Source organism: Haliotis asinina, chromosome 8 (genome assembly GCF_037392515.1).
Source record: "Haliotis asinina isolate JCU_RB_2024 chromosome 8, JCU_Hal_asi_v2, whole genome shotgun sequence".
NCBI classification, from domain to species: Eukaryota; Metazoa; Mollusca; class Gastropoda; order Lepetellida; family Haliotidae; genus Haliotis; species Haliotis asinina.
In genome coordinates, this window is record NC_090287.1 from 66680985 (window position 1) to 66694752 (window position 13768).

Genomic DNA, 13768 nt, shown 5'->3' on the forward strand with positions numbered 1-13768 from the left:
CTTTATCAGTACCGCAGAGTACATTGCTTTGTCAGCTACCTTGTTCCTCTTTGTCAATTCCATTAATTACTGTATATGACATTTATGGCCTTTATTGGTCATCCCCCTTGGCTGTGTCTGTCATCACATCAACTGTAGAAGGAAGTGCTATTAGTTTCTCTATCTGTCCATTGTTGAATCTTTGCTTGTCTATTGTTGTTAAAAACTATATATATGTATGCTCACATCTGTACTGGAGGTCAGACGTGAGTATGGAGGCCGGCATTCCGACTGTCCCTGTAGGGACGACCGCGAGCAGGATTATGCCGCTCGCAGGAAAGGCCCCGGGGTTGAGCTGGAAGTCCGCTCACGTCATTCATGTATACTTGTTTGTCACGTCTTGTGAAACCAACTAAAGAAGTTTGAACAACTAAACTATGCCTTCGCCTTCATCAACGTATTCATTTGTCTTCGTCAACGTAATGTTCATCAAAATCATAAGCTAATTCTCCAGTCACCTTATCCACCCGTTGACAAAATCACTACCCACAAGTCACCACACAGATGCCCCTATGTGCTTCCGTGAAGCAAATCACCACCCACAAGTCAACAGCCTGCCGTGCCCCCATGTGCTTCTATGAAGCAAATCACTACCCACAAGTCACCGCTGACTCCATACAGAAGTACTCCTGTCATACATCGAAAACCTGCGAATAGACCACAATGGGGATCATGTTACCGCCATAGATACCAGACACGGAGTCAAATAATATGTGCAGATGCCTACTTCTGACGTAAACGTAATTCCTCAAATTTCATATAATATATGGAAGGCCTTCATTTCACATAATGTTTTCTCCTGGAAAGTCATGATGCATCTGCTCCCGCAATTGATAAACTACCATTAGCCAGACAGAGACGTAAGATTATCTATACAGAGATTATTACACGAGCAAGTGTGTCATATGACTTTCACGAAACGAGTGTGAAACTTTTAGACGTTCAATTGTTCAATTACGTCACAGACGACAAAATACAGAAACAATGGTTGCTAGGCAAAAGTGATATGCGCACATATATGTCATATGTCAGATTAGCACAGGGGAATGTACAGCTCTGACTATATCCTGAGCAAGTACTTATGAAATATGGATAACACCAGGTGTTCAGTTCTCATATTGCATAAAAGGCAAAATATTTAATATCGTTGAGGCTTTGGTAGGTTTTAAGAGGTATATGTTTCCACTTCCTTATACAGGGATCTAAATTATATAAGTTATATATCTCTTTTAATAACCTAAGAAGTCTCTCAAAAGAGGACGCATGTTGTTTAATACTTGCAAAGATAAATGAATATTTTGGCTAGAAGTATAATATGATTTAGTATTTCATTGTTTGAGCACACTCCAAACATTATAGTGAATTTTGTAAACTTACACTGGAGGTGGGTATTTAGAAATTGTTCGACATTTTGCCAAAGCAAAAGAATTTTGACACAGTAAAAGAACATATGCGATATGTCTTCTGAGGTATTTTTACAAAACATACATGCATTAGTATCCAATAGCTTCTGCTCAGTAGTTCTTTCCTTGTAGAAATTATACTGTAAATACATCTGTATTGAAAATCTAACAGCTTAAAACCATTTGTGCATTTCCTGTAGTGTCTGAATACATCTCTGCAAATTATATCAGGTTGAAAGAGAGTATTCCAATTCTCTAGTGCCTCAGGGACATTGTTCTCGATCAATTCATCACAGACTATCCTTGAACCATTTGAGATTCCTAATAGGTGTATCCGGTTTCCTGAAATGTTATTTATCAAATTATGATAATCTAAGAAGGTTCCCCTTATTTTGTACCTCTGTTTTCGATATTTGAAGCTGATGAATCCATTTTCATTAGAAATATCCCTGACCATAGAACCAATTTTTATCATGTATGAGGATCTATAAAAATGATTTAACCAAAGTCGTTGACACAAGATTTGTTCTAAGTCATCACTGTCAAAGGTGTGCTTTTCAAATAATACTCTACAAGCAGATACTGTGTGCAGTGAGGATTGTCGTGCGTGTAAAAGATTTATGGCAAAGGTGTTATTAAAGCTTGAAGTTTTCCTTGAGTGACATTTCAATGATGACAACAGCAAAGCATTGATGAAACATTTAATGTCAATCACTCTGAGGCCTCCGTCCTCGTACCTTCTAGGTATATTGACCTTTTAGACCTTTTTCAGTTTTATTATTCCATGTACATCTATACACTATTTCCTTGAGCTCATCGATGAATCTTTTTGGCGGACTAGGAGGTGCAGAGAAAATGTGTTTTGATAACGGTAATTCTCTCAATCACAGTCTTCGCCAACTAGCGAGTAATCTATTAATATGTTTCAGATGTTTTCTTGCATAACTTGAACAGATCGTGAGCTGACGCGATCGCTACAAGAGAATCAGATAGCATCATGTAATTTGGCTCCAGTTATTCGTGCAGTTACATTTCATCATCTTCATCCATGGCACCCACATCAACCCACTTCAAACATTCTTCAAGTTGAGAGAAACTGCTGAGTTTGAATGTGGTTGTCCTTCTTGACGAAGAACACACTACGTTTCGTCCAGGTACCACTCATTTTGCCATCTTTGAGGAGAGACCTGCATCTGGCAGATATTTTGGATTGAGCTTTGGTCACATCCTCATTGAGGACGATCTTTGATGATTGATCTTTGAAAACTTTGATCCTTTCACTTCTTGCGATTGTTTATGATTTCCCGTTGTTTTCTGTTAATGTAGAAATGTTGGTCTTGGTTCATCACTTACTACATCCACCCCAGTCATCTCCCCAATAGTACAGACAATATCACTTACTACATCCACCCCAGTCATCTCCCCAATAGTACAGACAATATCACTTACTACATCCACCCCAGTCATCTCCCCAATAGTACAGACAATATCACTTACTACGTCCACCCCAGTCATCTCCCCAATAGTACAGACAATATCACTTACTACGTCCACCCCAGTCATCTCCCCAATAGTACAGACAATATCAAAAGTTGTCTCATCGCGCTCTGCCTACCACTCAAATATCACTTACTACATCCACCCCAGTCATCTCCCCAATAGTACAGACAATATCAAAAGTTGTCTCATCGCGCTCTGCCTACCACTCAAATATCACTTACTACATCCACCCCAGTCATCTCCCCAATAGTACAGACAATATCAAAAGTTGTCTCATCGCGCTCTGCCTACCACCCAAATATCACTTACTACATCCACCCCAGTCATCTCCCCAATAGTACAGACAATATCAAAAGTTGTCTCATCGCGCTCTGCCTACCACCCAAATATCACTTACTACATCCACCCCAGTCATCTCCCCAATAGTACAGACAATATCAAAAGTTGTCTCATCGCGCTCTGCCTACCACCCAAATATCCGAATATTGTTCCTCCTGGAGTACTGCTCTAATTCATCAGTTTTGTCATTTTGATGCAAAATTCCGCTTTCCAGCTGAACAATTTTCTGGCTGAACAATTTCACCGTTTCATTGACTTGTGGTAGAAAACTTGAGAAACAGCCTTAGCAGTTTTCATATGTACATTGGGTGAAAGCGTTGTAGTTATTACACAGGAAACTATATCACAATCTCCCGTCTGCGACATTCTTACTGGGTTTCCACGATTCACACCTAGGCGAGGTGAACCAGGCGAGTCAATATCAGAGGTTGTGTCGCAGAGGCTGTCAGAGGCGTTGCGTAACCTTTTCGATAAATTGTCACTTAACTGTTAAGGACGAACCAGATGTATTGGATGAATATCTCAGTCTTTTCTGATGGTCCGTTTTAGGCACATAGACTGGCCTGACAAGAAAAAAATTATGGAGCAGACAACTCCGTGAGTGAAATGTTCCTTCGAACTTCTTAAATATTTATATCACTCATATAGTTTAAGAGTACTTTTTAAGTAGTGTAAAGCACACACTTCAGTGAATGCGAGCGGGGATTGAGGCTGATTTGCACATATCCTTACCTCGTTGAGAATGTTCCAAACACAATCCAACTTACAAGAAAGTTTGAGTACATAATCAGACAAAACTCAACGCCTGTGAAACAAAAGTCACTTTCAAATGAGGTTTCTATGATATCTCTAGCCCGTTATCAGTTTGAGGGTGGTTTTTACATTCTTGTTACTTGACTTCTCGGGAGCACACCGACATCCCCATAGCTGACACAACTGGTGCGACAGATAAAAATATGCAGAGAGTGTAATAGATGGTCACAGTTGAGATATCAAAACTGTGGAAGCTGGTGTTCCCCAGGGTTCCGTTTTAGGACCGCTTCTGTCCACCATCTATATTAATGACATTGTTGACGGTACAGATAGCAACATTCGCCTTTTAGGGGATGATCCATCGACATATGGTATAATAGATGACCCTGTTGCAGCAGCCACAATTATAAACAGAAATTTGGCAAAACTTTCAGAGTGGGCTAAAAAGTGACAAGCTATTTTAACCCTAGTAGGACTGAGATGATATCATTCACTCGAAAAATGCAATACTATGACAGATCGAACCTATTAATCAATGGCACAATTATTAAAGAAGTTGATAACCATAAACATGCAGATATACAGGCGACGTGATAAAGAGAATTAGTTCAATAATAAACTGTCTGAGAAGTTTGAAGTACCGTTTATCTCGGAAAACTCTAAATACTTTATATAATTTCTCTATCTTACCACTTTTTAATTACTGCAGTCATAACTGTACGATTGAACAGGCAACCTTACTCGAGAATGTACATTTAGAGGCCTCAAGATCTCTATGCGGTGCGGTTCGTGGCACAAGTCATGATAAGCTATACAGGGAAACCAATTCACACTGAAAGAAAGACGACATCGCTCTAAGCTCATAACTTTTTACACGATCGTCTGACTCAAGATTCTCTGAACGATCTTGTACCAGGTAGAGTATTTGAACTAAGCAGCTATAATCTTAGGAATAGTACTTCTATTCAAACTACTAACTGTAGAACACATATATATTGTCAATCGTTTTTTCAAAGCGCAATTATGTTGTGGAATTCATTGTCTGATGGAGTTGTTAACGCTATTTCTCTGGACTAAGCAGAAACTCATAATTACTTTGAATTGAATTTCGGAACTAGACTTTGTCAAATCATCTACTGTCACCCCAAGCTCGGTTATAACGAGCTAAACGCGGACAGATATAATCGACGCATATGGGAAACATCCAAGCGTTCATGCGGTCATTATAACGAAGACGTTATTCACTATCTTTTCGTATGTCAGAACTATAAGAATCTAAGGACAAGTATGTAGTTTTATACTCAAGGATATGATGTTAAACCACTTTATACGGTAACAGCGCCTTGGATAACTAAACAAATAGTGATATTCCCAACTCATTACACAAAAGTAAGTCATTTACAAAAGTAACCATTTTCAGTTACTAACACCTGTACACATACATACTCAAAGTAAGACGAGTTCATGTAACTTGCTATCCTGCAACAGCTTACTGGGTTACCAGGCATAACCAACACCAAGCAACAATCATACATTATGTCGTCATATATTACATTCTACTCTTTACTGTCGACCTATTGCATCTATGTAACCAGCTATTGGAATAATGTAGTGTGTCAGCCACTTGGCTTCTTCGCCTATCCAGATTTCAGCACGCTTTGGTGAAATAGTACGTTGAAACCATATGTATATCGAATGTAACAAGAAAAAACAACACGATTTAAATAAATTAAAACTCACGAAATACAGAAGTACAGAAGCTGTTACCCAAAGTTTTTTCAGCACTGTACCCCTAAACGTGCCGCTCAAACAAGATTATACAACTGATGTATAGCGAGGGACCCAGAAGCGATCGCTGTTGCACACCAGATGTAATCATTAACCAGACTATGGCCATTCCTGGGAAGGGAGCACTGATATTATAATATGTCAAGTTAGAGAGAAGCCCAGCAGACTGGATTAAAATATTTCACAAGTTAGTGGACCATCGAACGATGGGCTTGGATACTTGATTTATATTTGTACAACAATGAATTCTCAATTATGAAACTGCTGAACACTGGTTGGAAACTTTTCCCGATACAGCTAATGAAACAGAGGAGTTTCATGATTCAGATCAGAGACGTTTTTCAAAGAGAAAGGATTCATGAAATAGAATATCTCATATTCGTTTAGACGGATATTTTTCATTTGTGTCAGTCTTGCTTTAACCCCATCAACATCTGCCATGGATGAGACAGGAAGATTGCTAAGGTATATCTAACTCTGACTTGATGATTAAGTTCTGTATTGCTACTGCACTTTAGAGGAATAGATCATGTCTTACTTGCGTTTACTAGATCTTCTGTCACTTCCAATGCTGACACGTGTAGGTGTATACAACCTGGACGCACACTTGTGCTGGTATGTATGTGTGGCACAAGATGTGTGTGTATTCGTTCAGAGACAAATGTTCCTTCTCTCCACGCATGTGTTCACAGTGGCTACACAATATGGAAATGGTTCTTTACTTAGTGTTATTGAGCCTGGTGCATATTCAACAGGAGAATTTATTAACCATCTGCTAGGGTTAGATGGCTGAATGTTAGTGTAATAAAGTGAAAAAAAGTAAAGGCAGAGAATTACCGAGAACAAAGCATATGCCGCCTGGCCAACAAACGTTCTGACCATGGTGTCCATATGACTGAAGATATCATGTAAAAGCAGAGAACAATAACAACATAACAAGCTTGTTATGAACCCTGTGACAATGAACCTATAGCAACGAACGACTGGATTGCTCACGCTATTCACAGAAGCTGACCTTACCAAGGAGCTAGTAGATTTGAGCAACTGTTGAAATATACACAAGTATTTAAGGAAAACAATTCTATATTTAGATTTACTTTTTAGCGTAATTAATATTAGTCTACTATAATGATGTTTTTACATGTAACAAGATACTAATTACCAACATTCTGTTACAAGTGCATTCTTATTCTCTACCTGGTGAAATGTCACTTATTGGTCTGCAGTGACTGCTAGCATTATGACCTCTCACATACCTCAGTATTTGAAGCTGATGTCATTAGCCATTAGTGTCTGGTACAGACATTCTTTTGCTACCAACCTTTCAGGATGTGGTTGTCCTGGAGTGGGATGGATGGGAAGATGACATTGCTGGACTGCATCATTATTCCATCTCAGCTTTTGAAATGGAGTACAGCATGAGTGATGGGGGGGTCAGAATGAAGAAACAGGTTGTAACTGAAGAATTCAATGACACGACGGTAATTATAGTCTACATACAACATACTTTGAATAATCGCCAAATGTCAAACCAAATTTCGACAATCGCCTCTGCAAAATTTCCCAAAGCTGATTTTACATTTTTCAGAAGTCTGGTAACATCACCCTGCCGGGCACTGCACTTTACGCAGTAGAAATCACTGCTCATGATAAGGCAGGGAATATTAGATCCGGCAGAAGGCTATTAATTTTCGACGTGGAGTCAAAGGTGGAGACGGTTCCTAATACCGTCTTACGTGCAACGTCAGCTGCTCAGCCTGCTTCATGGGAGTGGCAGTGGACATCGGACTCAGTGACCATCCACTGGGATAATCATTACATAAATACACTACATCACAGCAACAAGTGGCTGGAGGCGGCAGTGCCAGTGTCAAATGTTGAGGCTGTGTATGATGACAATGGCTTCTCCAGGGGGGTGAAACCAGTTCCCAATGTGCAAGGTGGGACCCACTTACATATATGTTCATGTTTTACCATCAACTAATATATGTTTATATTTAATAATCCTTTTTATAAATTTAGCGTTCTATAATCCACTTCTCCTGTTTTAAAATGCCCGTATGTATATTCATGTTTTATAATCCACTTATATATTGGAGTGTTCTATAATCCACTCCGTGATCTGATGCTGAAGATGTGGGACACTCAAGTAGGTATTAATGAATTACATTCTGAAAAAGCCCTATATTGGTTACACCTACTTGGGTTGTCAGTCCGGATGTGAGGAGGTCATCAAGTGTGGTATCGAATTGGCTTAAAGGTGAGGATCCTCCGTTTTGTATCCCTTGTAAGATAGAATCACGGCCAACCATGTCTTGCTTGACTGCATTGAATATTCCATCACAAGGGCTAACAACTATGAAGGATCTTTTTAATAATATAGGTTCTCATTTAACTATTGCAGTTTTATTAGAATTAGATTCATTACTTGATTTGCAAATGAATAATATTTCTTGATTGGAATTTTAAATTAACAACTCAGATAGTTAGTGGCTGTATCCTCCGGGAGGGGGGTGTAAACTGTTTAAACATTGTATTCTTGGTAGTTTTTTTAGATTTTTTTATCACAATCGCCAGCAGTTGAAGGGATGGTGTAAATCTGGCTAGGGTCCATGTAGGCAGCAAAGGTACGGAAAGTCCCGATAGTCCATCGAATGGTCATCTCAGTTGTTGTCAAGTTTTATTGTTCCATAACAATTTTAATTCTCTTTCTGTGATAATCAAGTTGTTTTACTGCTCTTCAGCGGCAGGTTTTTAAAACTGAATTGTGTCTATGTGAATTTATATCTTGCAAGTTAGATATGGTTGAAATATTGCCAATGTGACTATTACGTTAACTCACTCTCACTCCATAATCCACTTATATAACGGCTCGTTTTATAATCTACTTATATATGTTTATGTTTTGCAATCCACTAATATATGGTCAGGTTTGATAATCCACTAATAAATGTTTATATTGTATAATCCACTTATTTATAGGTGTGTTTTTATATCAAGGTGTGCAATGCTTTCAATCAAAGCGTAAGTAGTATTTTCAGCTAAACAAGGACAGGTTGCTACTGCAGAATTTGTTGTTTCCAGGCATTGTGGATTACCGTGTGAGCTTCCAAATAGACCATGCAGGAGGCAGCACAATCCTGGATCACTTGAATCACTCCTACTTCAGCAGCCTCTCCCTGAACCAGTCCCACACAATCTCGCCCCCTCTGGTAGACGGAGACACCCTCCGCTACTGGATCAGGGCTTATGACTTCCGGGGGGAGTATCTGGAGGAGACAGTGACCGTCCACATTGACACGTCACCTCCTATCATTGAGAACCTGTGGCTGACTCGTGGGGACAGGCTCAATGTCAGTGTACACAACATTGAGGAACTGAGCACCATGACGTGAGTTACAAACTCTTTTTGCGGCGTTCGGCAACAAGAGAACATGTTCTCTTTTCAATATCATTCCTTCTTATTTAACATTTTTCACCCAGTGATAAATAATACTACTTGATCATGTATAGAATTCATAGCAGTATTTAGATTTTGAGTGATCAATAGAAAGTATATGGTTACTGTTTATGACTGCTTAATAGATTTGAGTGGGAGAGTTATGACGACCACAGCGGCTTAGACACTGTGTCGTGGCGAGTGTTTGACAACCACACTGGCGAAGAGATCACTTACGGGAAAGGGCATCTCACTTCACAAGGGGGAGCAGAGGTTGGTAATCAGTTAATCTGTAATGGTAGTTAATCCTCAAGTAATTTAGCATTGTTATTGACGGATTGGTATAGTATACTTTATACTAAAAGGAGGCACACAATATACCATTTCGGTGGCATGGCTGCATGCTAATATAGAAAATGATGCTTTCATTCAAAATGTGTTGTAAATCTAGACACAGAGCCAACAACTAGCTCATCAGACCGTGTCATCCAAACCATAGTTATACCGTAGTCAAAGTGTCATTCAGCCTGGAGGAGAGATTGTGAGAGATATATGTTTTAGAATAGACAGACTACACAGAAGGAACCGGCATGTCCAAATTCCACATTGTTTCCAGCGACTGGCAGATCACATTATTGCAAAGGGTCGTTTATTCATGGATGCACCAATCAACGTTAGACAAATGTTATCCTTTCAGTTATCCTTTTTGCCAGAAGTAATCAGCCCGTTCAGAATGGGCATGGTGGCTCAGAGCGGTGTGGTCAATGTGGCGGGTCAATCACCTTTACATGATATTCACGGACTTCTCACTGAACAGTACTACCGTGACAATATCAGAAAGGTATTGACATGGACGCCGTTTTGCCATTTACAATGGCAACACAACAAAGCACAAAGGGTTTGCGAAATAAACCTCAAAAAAAGAGGGTAACCACCTTACCATGCCCAGCACTTATCACCCATCGCGTAATATCTGTGAGAACCTTGGACGGTGTATGTCTCATCGTCATTGTCCGCGGACCACTCGCAGCAAATCCTCACACGGAGAATAGGACGGAGTGGATCAGGCTGAGCTTGGAAGTTTGATGAGGCGAATGGAACGCAGAATGAGGGATTGTCCTGATAAGAGATTCACAAGTTATCAATGTGTTTGACTATAATGATGTAATTGACAGTAGGACGCTTTGACGAATCATCTAACAACGCCTTTTGTCATGTGGCGACTGATGCAAATCTCAATCCTATGTGCCGGTTACGTTGTTAAACTATATAACATACCACACCTCATATTTGTCATAGCATTAAAATGTTACCATTAAAGAGACCAAATGAGAGTGAGTTTAGTGTTATGCCGCACTCGGCAATATTCCAGCAATATGGTAGCAGTCTGTAAATAATCGAGTCTGGACCAGACATTCCATGTTCTACACCATGAACATCAGCGCCAGTAGGAACCCACAACATGAGTCGACCAAGTCAGCGAGCCTGACCACCCGATCACATTAGTCAGAACTAGCGGCAAGCAAGGGTAATTGAAGGCCAATATTCTAACCCGGACCTTCACGGGTACTTTGAATTTGACACCAAACTAATCGCTTGCTCTGGTGATGAATATAGCCACTAATTCTCCACAAGCAAACTCTTTTGTATTGACATAACTGCTAAAACCTAAACACATCGGATTCACTTTGATTGTTTACAGGCCAATAATTGTGTTTCTGACTACAAATCTGAATGAATGTGCTTCCAAAATGACAATACAAGTGCACGTACGCACGCACGCACACACATTAAATGTATGTCTTTCTATGGTTTCATGGTCTCATCCAGGACGAATCATCATGCAAGACACAGTACTTATACTATCCCCGAGGGTCAAACTGCTACTGTACCCCTGGTCTTGGATGTTACCATAGACACTTCCAGGTCAAACCGGATGTAATTGATGACGATGTGGAGCACGGTGGGATCTTCCATAGCAAAGACAAGGGTGTTCATGATTCGGACTACTTTGTGGAAGTAACCGTCATGAACCATGCTAAACTTACTACCACATTACACTTAAAGGTAATTCATAGAATATCTTTACTTGTATATATGTGTGCTTACATTAATATCTGAAAACAGCACGAGTATTTATTTAGTTGTGTGTATTTATGTCACTAATGTTTTCATTCATGTTGCTTTAGAGTGTATTTAGTATACATGTATGTATACCAATGGCCCAGATAACCATCGACTCCAGTTCCCCTCGCCCTGGTGCTGTCCACGACGGTGTGATGGGTCAACCAGAGATTGACTACCAGGACACCACACAACTTCATGCCCATTGGGAAGGGTTCTTTGACAGAGAAAGTGGCGTCAAGTTTTACCAGTATGGCTATGCGGACCACTGCCTCAATCTCTTAGACTTTGGCATTGATCTCATCTCGCATAATGTAAGTCTGATTGTTTAAAACTTGTTCCGGCCTCTAGGATTATTCACATCAGTGATATTATGTGATATCTTATTCGCTAGTTAGTCATATGGGGATTACAGGGTTATAAATACATAGCTGCACTTCACATAATATATAATACACTCTATACACAAAATAAGTCTCAGTATTGCATACCAACATTTTGGCGCTGATGGCATTTTGATTCAAGATGGAACGGAAGATGTAAACTTCTGTGAATATTGCCGTTTCTCATGTGTTATTGGACAGCATTCACGTTTGTTCTATATTGTACTTCCCGACTCCTAAAATGCCACTCATAGAGGCGATAATGTTGGCTCTGGCCTTAAATATGTTTGATGCTTAAATAACATTGCCAAGACAAAGTCCAGAATAGTAGTTGTTGTATATTTTATGAAGAATTGTGGATTGTGATTAGTGTACACCTGAAGAGGAAACAAAGTTGTTCCAAGGTACACTTCATATTCAGAGTTTTAGTACTGGGGACAACAATCCAACAAACGATAAATAGTACATCCTACACCGGAACATGACATACTTTGGTTGTACACAGGTGACTGAGACGTCCTCAACCCACGCTTCCTGGACAGCCCCCTCGGAAGGCAAGTTCTATATCACAGTAGTCGCCTTCAACCGAGCCCTGGAGCCATCTCTTCCTGTGTGTTCTGATGGAGTAACCGTGGATCAGACACCACCATCTCTTGTCCAGATTGCCGTCCTCAACTCACGCACTACTGAAGGTCTGGTGACGAATGGCGTGGAAGTGTGGCTCGTCACTGCAGACAGGAGAAGGAGTCAGATTGAAGATCCGGATACAACATGCGGGTATGTATAAATGTCACTCATCAGAGGGGTACACAAAGTACGCAGTCTAGACTACCAGTTGTCCGACTTTCATTTTTGTGGAAGTCGCGGTGGCTGAGCGGGCTAGGCGGCTGACTTTGTGTGCTGGCGATTAGGTGCCTGACTCTGAGGGTGCGGGTTCGAATCCCGGATGGGACTCAACCGGAAAAAAAAAAGTACTAGAATTCGTACTTTACTAAGAAAGCGAAATCCCAAATATGACAATTGTTGTATAAATGTCAGGTTTAGTGTTTGCAAACTATCTAGTCATGGGTTCATCCTGGAAAGACAATAAAAGCAGTCTATTATTATGTACAAATTATAAAAAGTGTGCAGCAAAGAGAGTCCAGGGGGTCCACATTCAGGCTCATCATCACCTCAGGGTCCTTGCCCCCTCTACATGCAACCTAGACAGAGAATAGGACTTCTCATGAACTCAGATTACCCAAAGCCAGAAAGGCTGCGCTCCTGGTCGCGAATCTGTGTACTCTCCTGATCTATGCCAAGAGATCAGGAGGTACATGACCAAGGGCACGAGAACAATGGGGAACCTGATGACAGTGTACTTGGGATGCAAGCGAGACATTCCAAAGGCGAGATCCACATATTTAGCACACATTTCCTGAATCTTGCCAATTGCTTGCTGTTTAAAGGGACAATGATATAAATACATTCATTTACTTCGAGGTTTGTTAGCTGAAATGTTTCATATGGGTCTATTCCAAAGATATGTTCTGGGTCGTACCATAGTTGGAGTCAAATCCACAGGCATATTGTTTAAGATATGCTGTTTGTGCCAAGGAAGGGCATCCACTGACAAGGTGCTGGACAATCCCTGTAAATTAATTGCAAAGTCGACATTTTTATACTTTCTTGATTATTTTCCTGAGCGGCAATAAGAAAGCCTCCAGTTTCACATTTGAGACTTGCCGACTTCATCCAGGCGAAGTAGTAGATGGGATTGCTATTCTGTTCCACACACTGCATGCAACAACCGCTCAGAAAGCCTCTCCACAAATGAGAGAGTCTGGGCTGTGGAATTCCTCACTTTTATCACTGGTCTTGACATGCATCACCGGACGACGATCTCATAAATCAATATGTGTAAAAGTACACCCTAAAATTCCACCATGAAAAGATGCAACATTAATCAAGAGCCAGTCTTCCGAATTGCTTGGCATATATAGACAGTATGACAGAGGAAC

General features: G+C 40.3%; 1 protein-coding gene across 1 annotated transcript in view; it reads left to right on the plus strand.

Annotated features, from left to right (window-relative positions):
- Nucleotides 1-1496: 1496 nt before the first annotated feature.
- Nucleotides 1497-13768, plus strand: part of LOC137295359 (uncharacterized) — a 76475-nt gene continuing 64203 nt past the window's right edge. The window contains exons 1-8 of the mRNA XM_067826673.1: nt 1497-1508; nt 7151-7303; nt 7411-7762; nt 8907-9213; nt 9408-9534; nt 11092-11328; nt 11490-11699; nt 12274-12545. Coding sequence (XP_067682774.1) covers nt 1497-1508; nt 7151-7303; nt 7411-7762; nt 8907-9213; nt 9408-9534; nt 11092-11328; nt 11490-11699; nt 12274-12545 — 1670 coding nt within the window. The remainder of the gene's footprint in view (nt 1509-7150; nt 7304-7410; nt 7763-8906; nt 9214-9407; nt 9535-11091; nt 11329-11489; nt 11700-12273; nt 12546-13768) is intronic.